The sequence below is a fragment of the Mastomys coucha genome, unplaced genomic scaffold, assembly GCF_008632895.1.
Source record: "Mastomys coucha isolate ucsf_1 unplaced genomic scaffold, UCSF_Mcou_1 pScaffold23, whole genome shotgun sequence".
NCBI classification, from domain to species: Eukaryota; Metazoa; Chordata; class Mammalia; order Rodentia; family Muridae; genus Mastomys; species Mastomys coucha.
In genome coordinates, this window is record NW_022196906.1 from 62,587,651 (window position 1) to 62,603,229 (window position 15,579).

The following is a 15,579-nucleotide window of genomic DNA, read 5'->3' on the forward strand; positions in this document are numbered from 1 at the left end:
GTCATAACTGAGTGAGAGAGTGCTTGTCTAGCATTTGCAAGGCTCTGAGTTCAATTCTGAGTACCACACAATTGCTTTGCACACTTAGTCTGCCAGAGTGTCTTTATTGTCTAAACAGTCACTGCCTCTGTGAAGAGAACACCCTCTATTCATGGTCAACTTGAACTCACCCTCCGTGTCATTGGTGCAGCCTGCCTGTTTCCAATGCTCTGAGTTTGTGGTGGCATTCGTTGTCTGTGTGTTCTTTTCCCCCTCTGAGCATGGGGTACCTCTCTCTCAAGCAGAGTCCTCACTTTTATTCTTTTCTCCCACACCTCTATGTTGTTTGCATTCACAAGTCTACATTTCTAGTTTTGCTATCTTTGGTGGAGGCTTAAATTCAAGTATAGTAAGTTTAGTTGCATCAATTATTAATCTGACTCAGTGACTGGAAATCAGTCTTGGTGTCCTTTAAGGATTATGCTATTTTTTTATTGCTATTCAGTAAAACGAGACATTTCTCCTGTGATACACATTAACATTAAAATGTTCAAGTCTGGTATTTATTAGTAGGTCCAAAGTGAGTCTTTGCTGACATTTGGGCTTGTGACATTTCCTGTATGATCTGTCTTGGCTGGAAGGCGTAAGTGACTGACAGGAAAGAGCAATTAGGAAGATTCCCAGTAAACCTGCTCCTCTTCAGGGGCTTCTGCTTCTTGCCTCCCAGATGAGGGTACATCCTGCGCCTCTTGTGTTTCAAATGTGATGTTCCTCAGTTGTTTTGCTGCTTCAAAACCAAAAACAGCATTCCTGAATTCTGCAAGATTGACAGAAGGAGCATTTTTAAAGTCCATTTTGTTTGGTAGAGAGTTATATTACATTCCATTTAACATTTATGTAGACTTTTTTTTAAAACAAAGAATACACTTTTCTGTGAGTGAATATTTAAATTATTATTATTATTATTAATTATTATTATTATTACTTTACAGTCCAGCCGTTGCCCCCCTCCTGGTCCCTCTTCCCACAGTTCCTCATCCCATTTCTCCTCCCTCCTGTTTCCAAGAGGATGTCCCCTCCCCCACCAGGCCACCCTACTCTCTGAGGCTTCAAGTCTGTCAAGGGTTAGGCACAGATTCTCCCACTGAGGCCAGACCCAGCAGTCCTCTGCTATATAATTGTTGGGGGCCTTGGACTAGTTCTTGTCTGCTTCCTGATTGGTGGCTGAAAGATCTCAGGGGTCCAGGTAGTTGAGACTCCTGGTCTTCTTATGGGGTCACCCTTTTCCTCAGTTTCTTCTAGCCTTTCCCTAATTCAACCACAGGGGTCCCCAACTTCAGTCCAATGGTTGGGTGTAAGTATCTATATCTGTCTCAGTCAGCTGTTTGTTGGGCCTCTCAGAGGACAGCCATGCTAGGCTCCTGTCTGTAAGCACACCATAGCATCAGTAATAGTTGGAGCCTCCCCTTGAGATGGATCCCGAGTTGGGCAGGTCACTGGATAGCCTTCCCCTCAGTCTCTTTTCCATTTTTGTCCTTGCAGTTCTTTTAGATAAGAACAATTCTGAAGCAGTTTTTGACTGTGGGATGGCAACCCCATCCCTTACTTGATGCCCTATCTTTCTACTGGAGGTGGGCTCTACAAGTTCCCTCTCCCCACTTTTGGCCATTTCATCTAAGGTCCCTCCCTTTGATTCCTGAGAGTCTCTCACCTCCCAGGTCTCTGATACTTTCTAGAAGGTCTCCCCACTTCTCCCCACACCCCAAGGTTGCATATTTCCATTCATTCTGCTGGCCCTCAGGGCTTCTCTCATGTCTCCACCTCCATGCCTGATTATGTCCCCCCTTTTCCCTCCCACCTACCCTATCCCATCCAGGTCTCCTTTTCCCTCTGCCTTCTGTGATTGCTTTCTTCTCCCTCCCAAGTGAGATTGAAAGCATCCTTACATGGGCCCTTCTGCTTATTAACCTTCTTGAGTTCCATGGATTGTATCCTAGGTATTCTGTACTTTTCTGGCTAATATCCATCTATTAGTGAGTACATTCCATGCATGTCCTTTTGGGTTTGAGTTACCTCACTCAGGATGATATTTTCTAGTTTCAAATCCATTTGCCTGGAAAACTGATGTTCTTAATGACTAAGTAGTATTTCATTTGTAAATGAACCACATTTTCTGTATCCATTCTTCTGTTGTGGGACATCTTGGTTGTCTCTAGCTTCTGGCTATCACAAACAAGGCTGCTGTGAACATAGTGAAGTACATGCCCCTGAAGCGTGGTGGGACATCTTTTGGGTAGATACCCAAGAGTGATATAGCTGAGTCTTCAGATGAATCTATTTCCAATTTTCTGAGGAACTCCCGGATTGATTTGCAGAGTGGTTGTACCAGTTTACAATCCCACCAGCAATGGAGGAGTGTTCCTCTTTCTCCACATCCTTGCCAACATGTGTTGTCACCTGAATTTTTGATCTTAGCCATTCTGATTGGTGTAAGGTGGAATCTCAGGGTCATTTTGATTTGCATTTCTCTGAAGAACTTTGAACATTTCTTTAGGTACTTCTCAGCCATTCGAGATTCCTTTGTTGTGAGTTCTCTGTTTAGCTCTGTACTTCATATTTTGATTGGGTTGTTTGGTTTTTGGAGGTTAACTTCTTGAGTTCTTTATATATTTTGGATATTAGTCTTCTATTAGATGTGGGGTTAGAGAAGAATTTTTCCTAGTCTGTAGGTTGTCAATATGTCCTATTGACTGTGCCTTTTAAAATATTTATTTTTGAGAGTTTCATGTATCTACACAGTGAAATATGACCATCTATGTCCCCATTTCTCCCTTCTAACTGCCCTGTCTCTTCTAGCATGCCTCTTCCTTAACTTCATGTCCCCATCTTTCTCTTCCTTTTTATTTTAGTAACCCTCTAAGTCTGATTTTTGCTGATGATATGCATGTGAATATCTGTTATCCACTGGAACACAGGAAACCTACCAGTGGCCACACTCAAAACAAAATGATTCCCCCTCTCCAAGGAACTATCCAGTGCAGGAGCTCGTCAGTAATGGGGGCTTGGAGACCACATTCCATCTATGCTGGGATTTGGGCTAGCTTGATCTTGTGCACGTCTTGTAATGGTAGCCACAGCGGCTTTGAGTTCCTAAGTGCAGTAGCCAAGTCATGTCCAGAAGACAGCATTTCCCAGCATCCTCCCACCCTCCAGCTGCTACATTCTTTCTGCCTGCTCCTCCCTGAGCCCTGGGGCGAGGAAGTTGATAAACATTTCCCACCCCTCTTTGTTCAACACTCCACTTCTGACCCTCAGCACCCTGGGGGCGGGGGAGGTCAGCTTTTGTTATTTACTAAACACACAGAGTAAAGATGGAGCTGATCTGTGGCTGTGCTTGTTTTCTTTCCCAAAATAGGCGAGTACTGTTTGTAAAGGAAGTTGAAATCCTAGGCCATATGTCTGTGGACTGGCAGTGCCTGTTTGAAGATTTTGTGTGTCCTCCTGAAGTCAGTGAAAATCTGTTGAAGATTTCAGTTAAGGTGAGGAAATATGAATCAGACCTTCAGAGCCAGAGAGACCCAGTCAGTGCTTTCTGGCTGCCTCTCAGTTACAGAGGCAGACTGTGTGGAAGAGCAGGGCCATCACTATGCTGGCACACGCTAAGCAGTCAGCAAACAACTAATTTTGTATAACTCTTTTATTTTCTGACATAGAGTATAGTATCAATTGATTGGCCAGAATTGCTTCTGCCTTTTGGTAAAATAAAGCATTAGTGAGTAGGAGTTTTTGTTTTTTCTTATGTACACCCCACTTTGCTATAACCTTAGACATTTCTACAAACATTCTCTTTGCTAAGCAATCGGTAGACTTAAGTGCTACAGGGATAGTAAATGTTCCGTCTAAGGTCAGCCAGACACTGAGCAGGCTGAAGCACTTTACTGTGCAAGCATGGCCTCTGAGTTCCATCCCCAGAACCTGTGGAGGAAAATGACCCTGCGGAGTTGTCTTGACCTCCACTCACACCTACTTGCCAACACATCACACACACAAATCGTTAAAAATAGACTAGGTCTGAATAGCTCTGTTTATAATCTGGTGCACATAGAATGTAAATACAATTTACATGTGTGTGTCCTGTGTCTTTCCTCCCATCCTTTTCTAAGGATGGACTTTCCATTACACAGTATGGGGTTAGCAGAAGTTATACCTCATCTTCTCTGGGTTCTCAGGCATACCCACTATTCACGCGCGTGTGCACGCGCGCACACACACACACACATACACTACTCTAGATGTATTTTTATCTCTCTTAAGAAAACGTAAATTGGTATTGTAAATATGGCATTGTGTATAATATTTTTGTTTTGCTTAAATTACAATGATATTATCCTCTTTACTGGAACTCTCCAAACAACATTTACCACAGATTTTGAATGGGTTTAAAGTGATTGTCCTTAACATCTCTCACTATAGACATTTATAGACAAGAGACTCACAAGTCAGCCTGCCCATGTGTGTTCTGGTGCAGTCTCACCTAGAGCATCATAGCACAGAGCGCCCTGGCAGGAAACAGTGCCCTGGAGCGGGGGCAGACCGTCCATGCATATTTTACAGTTCCCTAGTTACCACCCATCTCTCGGTTACTTTTCCCTTGCTGCAACAAGAAAACACCACAAGAAGGCCGTGTATAAAAGAAACAATTTAATTGGGGCTTTTGGTTTCAGAGGATGGGATCCATGATTCTGGAGCAAAGGCATGGTGGCTAGAACAGCTGAACACTTACATTGTGATCTGGAAGTGGGAGGCAGAGAGAAAGAGACTGGGTATAGTCCAAGTCTTTTGAATCCTCAAAGCCTGTCCCCAGTTACACATCTCCTCCAACAGGGCCACACCCCAATCCTTCCCAAATAGTTCCACCAATGAAGTACCAAAAATTCAAACATATAAACCTATGGGAGCCAATATCATTCAAGCTACTGCAGCATCTAGGTTTCACATCACTGGTGAGAATTGACTCAGTGTGTGTTTACATTGTGTAAGAATTTTATTTACCAGCAGATGAAGGGGAGGGCCTTTTGGTCCACCACTGGCCTGTCAGCTGTGATGTGTTGTCACAATGTGATCCTGTAGGCTATTTATTGTTGCCTGCAGAAGCCTTTATTTTACACAAATAGGTCTATAAATTCTGGCTCTAGTGTGCAGCCACTCTCCTTGTAGCAAGGTTATTTATTTCATAGCATACTTGGATGTAGGCATTCCAGCGGTGTAGTGCTTATAAAATAAGTTGACATTTTAGCATCCAATTGGAGATTATGGTATGTTTTTCTTTTAAAGAATAATTTCTTTTCTGTCATTATTTCTTTTAAAAACAGGAGCAGGGTCTGTTCCTTATAAAAGACAGTGCCAATCTAGGCTGTCTTCGGAAAGTTTACCTAAGGGATCCCAGCACAGCCAAGGTAAAAAGTTGTTTTAACCACCCCCTCATGGTTTTTACCCAGAGAACCTTTACAAGCTGGGGTAACAGCTAGTCACCATCGGCTCTCACACACTCTCTACTGCTGGTAACTCTGAGTTAATGCTCCTGTGAATGGCGGGTCACGGGTCACATTGCACAGTGGGTGGTATAGCCTGGAAGGATCACAGTTCACGCCTCATGTGTGGGTGCTAGCCTGGTCCTTGTCCACAGCTGCATGAAGACTCTGCCTTCCCCTACCCTCGGGCGAGCTAGAGGCCATCTTTGCAGTTGATAACCTGATAACCCTGCTTTGCCTTGCAGAGAGCCTTTGATGCCATTGAGACCGCACAGTCAGCAAGGCAGCAGCAGAAGCTGATGAGGCAGTCCTCGGTGAAGCTCCTCAGGCCCCAGGTTCCTTCCTGACCATGGATTCTACAAGGCTTCTGAGAGGGATGCAGCTGCTTTGAATGTCCTGCTAAAGAGAACATTTCCAGCAATTCCTTAGCTCTGGGTTTTTTTTTTTGTTTTGTTTTGTTTTGTTTTTTGGTTATTTTTACTCTTAATTTGGAGTCTTGGTTTTGCAATTCTGCATATATTAGGAGTCTACTGCTACACGTGTAGGTCAGATTTCAAAGAAATACCACTTCAGCTCAGAGAGACTTGTTCATTAATATTAAAATTGTGAAGCAAAGAGTGGTGGGCTTGTTTTTAATTAGTCTTTACTGAAGAAAGGAGATTTTAAAATGAGTAGTGTTCTTTGAAATGTTTTAGCCAGACAAATAGTGGACACTCTGACATTTGTTTAAAGGTAATCTGTGCAATAATTGAACTAAGAGAACACTTTTGGTAAACCAGTCTATTGACTGAAGAAATGCACCTAAAGGAGAGAGGGCACATTTTCGATGTTCTTTTTATGAAAACGTTATTTTTTCTCCTAATAGGATGAGTTTTACACGGGTGCTTTTTTTCTCCTTTCCATCTAATCTCAGAACACGGGCGGTCTGGAAGCTTTGGCAGGCAGCCATGCCCCGCTGTCTGTAGGGAGGGACCCACTGGATGTCAGAGTGGGTACTTTCAGGATGAACTCATGAGCACAATTAACAGATTTCTGAGAAATGAAAACTGAGAAATTGCACTATAAGCTCCTCAGCATTCAGGAATAAATAAAACACAATATTTTTCTTTATATTTCCAGAGATTTATTTTAGAATATAAAAGACTCCAAAGGGTGCCATAAATTAACATTTAATTCTAATGCATACCTGTAAATGTCTTTTAAATACCTGTTAGGAAGAGTGAAAAATCTCTCCTTACTTTATTATGTAGGATTTTTTAAAGGTCAGTACAGAGTTGGGAAACGGGCGTTCCCTGTGAGCATGGGCAGCTCAGCAAGCTGTTGTCCTTCCTCCACTCTCTGAAGCTTGTTAGGTCAGGACTGCCTGTTGGCAGGTTAGGCAGAGGAGCACGGACTGCCTGGGACCCCGACAGGTTTTATTTCCTTGGGTGGACCTTTAGCCTTGTTCAGGGTGTTGAACATGGCATTTAGTTAAAGTGCACAGTCAGCAAGGAAGAAGGCGCGGATGCTCTTGCCTTGCTCTGCCTTGGTTGATGAGGGTCCTCCTTCCACACTCACTACCAGTCACGTTTTTAAGATTGCAGGGGAAGACTTCTTAGCTCCCCACCACCGCTTCATGTTTCTCTAAGAGAGAGTACAGAAATCAGTGTCTGATTTTTAGTAGTTGTTAGAGTTTTAATTCAATTCTTTCCTTTCCTTTCCTTACCACGCCCCCAACTCCAGTTTCTCTCTTTCCTTCTTTCTTTCTCTCCTCTTTTTCCCTTGTTTTCTTTTTCCTTCCTTCTTCCCTTCCTCCCTCCCTCCCTCCTTCCCTCCCTCTTTCCCTCCCTTCCTTCCTTCCTTCCTTCCTTCCTTCCTTCCTTCCTTCTTTTCTTCTCTCCTTTTGATAGGCTCTCACAATGTAGAGCAGGCTGGCCTTGAACTCGCAGAGATCTGCCTACCTCTGCCTCCCATGTGCTGGGATCAAAGGCATGCGTCACTGTGCCTAGCTTAATACCTTTATTCCTGTTAAGAAAACCATTACCTATAAGACTGATAGCTTTAAGCCCAGTTGAACTTTCTAGAGCTGGAAGGCAGCAAGTCCACTAGCTAGTACTTCTACAGACATTAGTCTGTGTCTTTAAAACTAACTTAATGAGGAATTTGAATCTCTGACTACATTTTTCATATTTAATCACAGCCGTCAGTGGTATTGTAAGTATTTAAGGCATTATATAGCACTGATGGTCTATTCCAGAAACATTAGACTAAGAACAATCAAGTCTATAAACTCATTGTCTCAGTTGACACCTGTGGCATTTTTATTTGATACAATGTTCTGGTACAAGAGTAACCCACTGGTTGTATGAAATTAAGTGTGTAGTCTTTTTTATAAATGCATTCAGGGGCAGTGACTTGCTTATAATTTTCTGAGAGAAATAAAACATTGTTACATTGTTTACATGTGTGAGATCTCTGTGTTTGTGCTGAATACTGAAGTCACATTCTCTTTATTTCCACATTCCCCTTTCTTCATCTGCTCTCTTCATAGTCCGATGACAGGGGAGACATTGCAGAGTTTTACATAGTGCTGGTGAGGGAAAGCCTAGTCCAAGGCTCTGAGGCCTCCCTCCCACACTGGAGCTGTGTGGCCCAGCTTTGGTACAACAGCATTACACTGAGCTTCTGCCTGTCCTGAGTTCTGAGTCACTGGGGAGAATGACAAGGATGCTAAGGCAGGTGTCCAGTGGGGCAGAATTCACTGTGGCAGTCATGGGCATGCAGTCTCTTCAGTGGTTTTGAAGATCCAGAATTCTTTTCCCAATCTCTTGCAACCCTTTCAGTCTTTCCATTCCTGGCTCCCCACCTCTCCCACTGGGCACTCATACTACCATTCTGAAAGCCCTTCCGGCACTGATGGGAAGAGGGGACTCACACGGGCCCTGTAGCAAGGCAGATACATCAAAATCCAAAGAGAACAAAACATTGGCAGAAGACCCTTGGGCTTTCTAAGAAAATCGAATCTGGCATAGACATCTTACCTGAGAATCCTGGGATAGTGGTCTTCTAGTTTAAATTATGTATGAGATAATACTAATATTTCTGTGGTACTTTGGGACTTTTAAGATCACTGATCTGGGGGGAAAGTTTCTGGACATCTGGTATTTTGTTTTATTGTTTTGTTTCTTAACAAAGCTCTAGGTTTCTTTCTAAGGCACAGCTAGAACTAAAAAAGAAAAAACAGTGATCTGACTTAAAACAGACTCAGAAAGCTTTCCAGATATCAGTACCCAGCAGGCACTGATTGCAGTTACTGCTGAACTACAAGAACCATCCTCATCTTGGAGAGAAAGATGCTTCTTAAAAAAATGTATGGCTTCTAGTTGTTTGGCTGGGGCGTGTCAAGGCTCATGTGTGGTCAGAGGGTGATTGCAGGAGTTGCCTCATAGTTCTCTCCTTCTGCCATGCTGATCTCAAGGATTGAACCCATCTTGTCAGGCTTCTCTGCTGAGCCAAGTTACTGTCTCCACAAAGAATCTTAAAAAACAGAAGGTTGCTCCTTTCATAGTCCTGTGTCCTTGAGGAAGGAGGCCTTTCGGTTGAATGTTGTGGCCGTGATTCCTGTGGCTATTGCTAACTGGGGTTCTAGGCCATGTGTGTTTATTCTGGGAAGAGAGTGGAACCTACCAGAGCGGAGGGACATAGCTCACCCCTAATGGTGACCGTGTCTCTGAATTTAAATGTCTTCCTGATTTCATTTTCAAAACCTCCTTCATGGAAAAGACAGAGCCATTTAAATAATCCACAGCATGGGTCATTTTAGACTGAAAGAACCTTCAGAAAGAATTGGCACTGTTTTGTCTTTACACACTGTACTGCATAGTCCCTTCCTCAATGCAGAAAGCTCTGAAAGCCAAAAGACCATTCACAGGTTTAAAAACAAGTCACCTGGGAGCAAAATCTGAACTGACCTGACCTGAGGTTCTTTGTGTTCTTTCTTTGTGTAAAAGATGTTTGACTGGAACTGAACTCTTTTGATGATTATGGGGTATGGCCCCATGGGATAGGAACCTTGTTGCCTCTCTAGTCTGAACTTCTATATTCTGAAGTACATCCAGCCCAGGAACTCCAGAAGAGTTTGTAGAGGTCTCTGTTCTGTGTCAGTTAACCTTTCTCAAGCCAATAAATAGATTATTCTGGCTCACGGTTAGAAGGTACGGTCTGTCATGGCAGGGGAGGTAGAAGCAGGAGTGTCAGGCAGCTAATTACATTGCATCTGTAGTCAGGATGCAGAGGTGAGTGCTGATAAACACCTTCTTGCTCATTTTTATTAAATTGGAGACTCCAGCTGATTGAATGGTGTGACTCAAAGATAGGGTGGGTCATATCACCTCATTCCAATTTAGAAACTTCTTCATGACATATCCAGATGTGTGTCTCCCAGGTAGCTCCAGAGCCCATATGATTAACAATATTAGCCACACACTCTCAAAATTATTAACTTCAGGCTATTAATATTTTAATTATTTTATTTAATTAATAACATTGGATTATTAAACTTCTCAAAATTTATACAAAAAAACAAAACCACAATAACAACAAAAAAACACACCATAGGATTGTCAGTGAAAGGCAATAGGATTCTCTCATGTCCAGACCATGTCACTACTGTGTCTTACAGTTCCACTGGCAAGGCATTTTGGTATTGAGATCAGTGTCTAGTAGAACAAAGTACCCCTTGATGGTGCAACACAAAGATTTGTGACATCCAGAAGAAACACAAGCCAAGAATAAAGTAGTTCTCTCCCTCATGTGTATTAAGTATTAGCTGCTGGAAGGGAGGGTTTTAAATAATTGACTTCTAGTGAGAAAACAATCAGGTGGTGAGAAAATAGAACATCCAGTCCCTTAGGTCAGTCTCATTCACTAAGATAATAATGAGCCTTTTCAGAGAGGACTTACTTCCTCATCAGTAATTTTCATAAACCCAAAGAAAGATCAGGTAACCTCTCCTGAGATGGACTGGGCCGCTTCTGATTTTCTAAATGTAGCTCAAATCCCACGATAAACAATTTTTATCAAAAATAGATTGTGAATCTTGACTTTGGGTTTTGTAGATTTTGTGGAGAATACCTTTTGACACCAGCATCTCCCTTGGCCATCTTTCCTCTTGGGACATCTTTTCAGGCTTCCTTTTCATGCTTCATTGCATTTCTGTGATTATCTCTTTCCGTGTTAGCAAATTATCTTTATTGACCAGTGGCTACTAAAGAAGATCTCCAGGTAGCAGATTCTTCTAAATAAAGTTTATTAGGCGCAAAGTGTTATCCATTCATTGGTTACAGCTAGCTTCAGACTACAGTGGAGAGTTAGTTAGCTGTGGGACAAGAGAGCAAAGCCTTGAAGTTAACGTTCTAGTTCTTAAGACTTGTCAGATGGAGCAGACGTAGGCTCCAAATGAGGCACCTAAGATGCTGCACTGAAGGAGTAATTGAAATCAGGGCCCAGCAGTATCTATCCTTCAAGACTGTCTCCACTCCCCACCCTCTCCCCTTGCTATAGAGTGATACTAAGTGTCAGTGTGTAATCAACATGGCCTGTATTGGTGTCTTATATTTCCTTTAAAACTTTGTGCTTTTATCCCCTGGCCCCATGTCCTCTCTGTGTGTTTTAAATCTAACAGTTGCATAGGCATTTCCCATAGAAAATACTCAAGAGTCTAAGCCATTGGTTTAAACTATTTCTCAGATCCTGGAGAATTCTAACATGTACTCTAATGTTACTGTGACAGTTAATAATATATGTAGCCTTTGAGGTATAATAGGGAGGAAGAAAAATTTGACCTCTCTAATGCTCTTTAGAACTAAGAATGAAATGCTCCAGGCTCTACCACAAGCCATTAAATGGTTCTGCTATCAGAAACAATACACACACCCAGGATAGGTGCTTTCTCACCGTGGCTGGGAACATGTCCAGGAAGAGATGGTATTTTAGATGGCAGGGCATGACATAGAGCAATGATGTAATGAATGAGTAGGTGCTGAAAGGCACGATTTGAATGGGAGCTATAAAGATTTAGCCTCACCAGAGGGTGCTGCAGCTTAGTTAAGCATGCAGTTATTGATGGTTTAAATTAAGCCACTATAGTTGAAGAGGGCACGGCTCTCCTCCCTGTGGAGTACTGTGAGGAGCTTAACCTACTTTGACACTTCTGATCAAATCTTCCCTACTTCACTCAATTCACGGTGGTTCATGCTTTCAAAAAGTAATAAGGGGGGTATGAATTAGTGAATTAATATCTGAGTTCTTAGCTTTTCCAATAATGAACTCCAGTCATTTGAGTAATCTATTATGAATAGCAGATTTCTTTTTCCTTAGGAAATAATACTCCTGGGAGGTTCTGGAAGAGCGGTGAGGCCTATGGAACATTTAGAATTGTGTCTGAAGTCACTGCCAGCAGGAAACTACAGCTTGCTCATGTCAAAAGATTCCTGTAGGTAAAGTTTAGAGACCCAGAAGACACTTGCTTCCAGCTGACCTCAAAAGAGCAAAGAAGGCCTCTTGCACATCTGCTGATGTAGTGCAGGGTGAATGTGAGCCAACTGAGAAGGCTGCTTTGTAAAGGCTGTGAAGGTGGGTTATATGTGAGCTGAGTGGGGAAGTCTGTATTTCCTGGGTCACCTGAAATCACTGCTCAGTCAGTGAACATGGAGTTAGAAGTCAACTCTCTTACAATCACCAGCAATGTTTATCTGTCAAATGATTTTGATTTAATGATTTTTGAAGAAGATCATCTACTTGGGGACCTGTTACAGCTTGAGTCTATGTGTTTGAATACTGAGTCCCTAGCCAGTGGGGACCTGTTATAGCCTGAATCTATGTATTTTTCAGTCCCTTGCCAGTGATTCTGTGGCTCAGCTAGTAGAAGTGAGTCACTGGGGTTATATCCTTAAAGGTTGTATCCACTTCTAGTGCCTGCCCAAGCTTTCTGCTTTCTTGTTCTCCAGTATGGGAGGACCTCCTACTTCATGCTCCTACCATGATACATGGAGCCAGGCCAGCCATGTATCCCTGCCATGACTTCCCCCAGCAGGATGGACTCTATCCACTGAACAAAATAAATCTGCTTTCTCTTTGAGAGGCTTCAGCTAGACATTGAATTATAGTGATAGTTAATCGTGGACAGTCCTTGTATTCAGCACAGGCTTATCTTCTTGTGGCTTTTCATCCATTGCACTTAGCTCCAGACACAATGAGGGTGTCTCTATGTGGACGCTTGAGTATGAAACATTCTTAAATAGAACTGAAGGTGCTGCCATCCATTCAACCACAAATGGAAGTTTCCAAGTTTTCATCATCTTCTACCTAAGCCATCCATAATCAGAATCAAGTCATCTTATATACGTCATCCACCCCATTCACCCTCTTAGGATATGGGTGCATGGATCTCTATCAATGCCATCTGAACCAACTGAGATGGAGTGGGTCTCAGACAATTTTAAATTTCCTGTTACTTTTCTAACAGTAAAGCGTATCTCAGCCTTAAAAGTAATTACTTACATGAAATAAAATGTCGCTATTTTCATAATTTATTTTCTATATCTAGGCTGGAGAGATGGCTTTGTCACTAACGGTTAGGCTCACAACCAAAAATAGTTTCTACATACACAGAAAAATAGCACATTATCTTTTCTGTGAGACTTTTATATGCCTGTGCCTGCATGATTTTGTGTGCACCGTGTAGGTGCAGGTACTAGGAAGGGCAGAGCATCAGATCCCCTGCAACTCTGGGTAGAGGCAGTTGTGGGCTGCTTGATGCGGGTGACAGGAACCTAACCCAGGTCCCCTGAAGGAGCGCCAAATGCGTTGTAGTGCCCGAGCTGTCTCTAGAGCATGAGTTAGCCGTGTAATAACTTTTAACTGAACTGTACATTTGTAAACTTATATAGTTATATAAAAAAGAAAGATCCTGAGGATAATATCTTTTATTCTTTTAACTTATTTCTTCATTTAAAAATGAGACTTTTGGACTAAATGTGCCTTTATGTTAACCTTTGAGTTTGAATCTGGGTAAAATGACCAATTTTAGGTTATTTTAAAAGGGTGAGGTGTGTGAGAAGTCTTTTTTTCCTTCTTCCTCACAACTGCCCCACAGACATTAGGCGTACCTTCTAAACTACCTGTGAGCTCTTTAAAAAAAAAAAAAAAAAAAAGCACACAGCCTTTAGCTGAAAAAGAAGAGAAGGCGTGAGCAACAGTTGCTAGCCTTTTCATGTGGGAATGGTCTGGACTCAAGAGACAGATAATGAAGACACCTGGCGGAACTGAGCATGGGGGAATGGCTAAGCCTGGCACCGGCCGTGGCTGTGAGATGGATCCCGCTCTTCCTGCAGAGGCACACCCTCCGCTTCTGTAACAGTAAGGATCATAGCCACTCAGAAAGCCGTAGCTCACCTTCCAAACTTGACAGCCGTCATCTGGGCACACCACAGTAAGGGGCTTTCGCTTTTCGGATGAAGAAGCCGGCTAGTAGGAGCGGTTTACTTACCAAGAAGTGAGTCACTTTGAGCAACCAACTCACAGGACATTTCTGGTGCATGGCTCTACCTCTTTCTAAGCACAGCAGTAGCCTAGGGCTAGGCATTTTAAGCCTGAGAAAGCAGTATAGACAAAGCGAATTGTAATGGCCTGAAATAGTTTTGTTCTCTTTATGTGTACATTCGAATGTATTCATCTGACCTAATTCTCTCATGATGAGATGGAAAGACATTATGGCTCCCGTGGCTTCACCTTATAGCTGTTCTTCATCCACAAGAAAGCTTCATGTTCTTTGGGTTTCTTAATCACAGGGTCTTTTCATAGAGTAAACACAGGGTTCTCATGTGCCACTAAACCCATCATTTGGTTAATGCCTTAACATCCCACTTGAGCTGAACACGTGTTCACATGTGTTGCGGTCTTAAGGTGCACCAGACGCATTTGTAAGCACAAAGAAAACTGCAGAAGCCAGCTAGAAAGAACAAAATGATTACTAAAAAGGGATCAATAATTAGGACTGACAACAGAATCCTTAACAGTCACACCTGGGAGACATCACAAAGTGAGACATGACTAAGAGAATATCGATCATTCAGTTGTGTTTAATCAGTTAAATTAGCATTCAAGAGGAAGTTTTCCAGTCTCAGATAATTTCTTAAGAAACTGCTAGGGGGTAGGGAGGCAATCAGTGAGCAAAGAGCTTACCATGCAAGGATGAGGGCCTCGGTTCAGGATCTCCAGAACCCATATAAGAAGCCAGCTATGCCAGTAGAAGCCTGTGGTCTCAGCATTGAGAGGCAGACAGAAGGACTCAGGGCTCATTAGTTGGGTAGTTTAGCCTGCCAGTGATCTCTAGGTTCAGGGAGGAACCCTGCTTCAAAACACAACATGGAGTATTTTCAAAACACAAAACTATAAGAAAATGATAAAATATTGAAGCAAAGTTATATTTTCTTAAATTCTAAGCTATAAGGTGTTCTTGGATGCATTAACATAAGAAGATTGTGATACTCAAATTCAAGTGTTCTAGACAGCATCTCACTAATTCATGGATTTAGCAGGCTGAATATCAAAGAACAAAAGGCCAGGAATTACCAAATCCACTTTAGGAATAGGCGAGTAGGACAAATACAGAGGAATGAGGAGGTCAGAACAAGAGGAACAAACAGAGACCACAGCAGGCATACAGTTTGTGAAAAGAAGAGTAAGCAGCTGCATCAGACACTGGCTAAGTGCTTTGCATATTCTCATCTATCCTCAGAAACAACACTGTGTTTGTCAGCATTAGTGTCTTTCTTCATAATAACTAAAAGGCAGGGCTGGAAAGGTGGCTCAGTGGCTAACAGCACACACCTGGCTATCAAAGGACCTAAGCCGAGTTCTCAGCAACTGTATTAGCAACTCACAAAGTGCCCATAACTCTAGCTTTCTGGGATCTGATGCTCAGTTCTGGTCTTTCATTCACACATACAGACATGCAGACGCACGAACATGCATAAATAATTCTTGATCTTAGAGCAGAAGCTATTGGCGTTCTCTTCAGGAAATTTTC

The 15,579-nt window shown here is 42.4% G+C and overlaps 1 protein-coding gene across 3 annotated transcripts in view; it reads left to right on the forward strand.

Moving 5' to 3' along the window:
- Window positions 1-6,115, forward strand: part of Vps13c (vacuolar protein sorting 13 homolog C) — a 159,062-nt gene extending 152,947 nt beyond the window's left edge. For all 3 annotated transcript variants that reach the window (XM_031346005.1, XM_031346006.1, XM_031346007.1), the window contains 3 exons: window positions 3,395-3,518; window positions 5,352-5,435; window positions 5,756-6,115. In XM_031346005.1, coding sequence (XP_031201865.1) covers window positions 3,395-3,518; window positions 5,352-5,435; window positions 5,756-5,857 — 310 coding nt within the window. In that variant the 3' untranslated portion in view covers window positions 5,858-6,115. The remainder of the gene's footprint in view (window positions 1-3,394; window positions 3,519-5,351; window positions 5,436-5,755) is intronic.
- The last annotated feature ends 9,464 nt before the right edge of the window (window positions 6,116-15,579 follow it).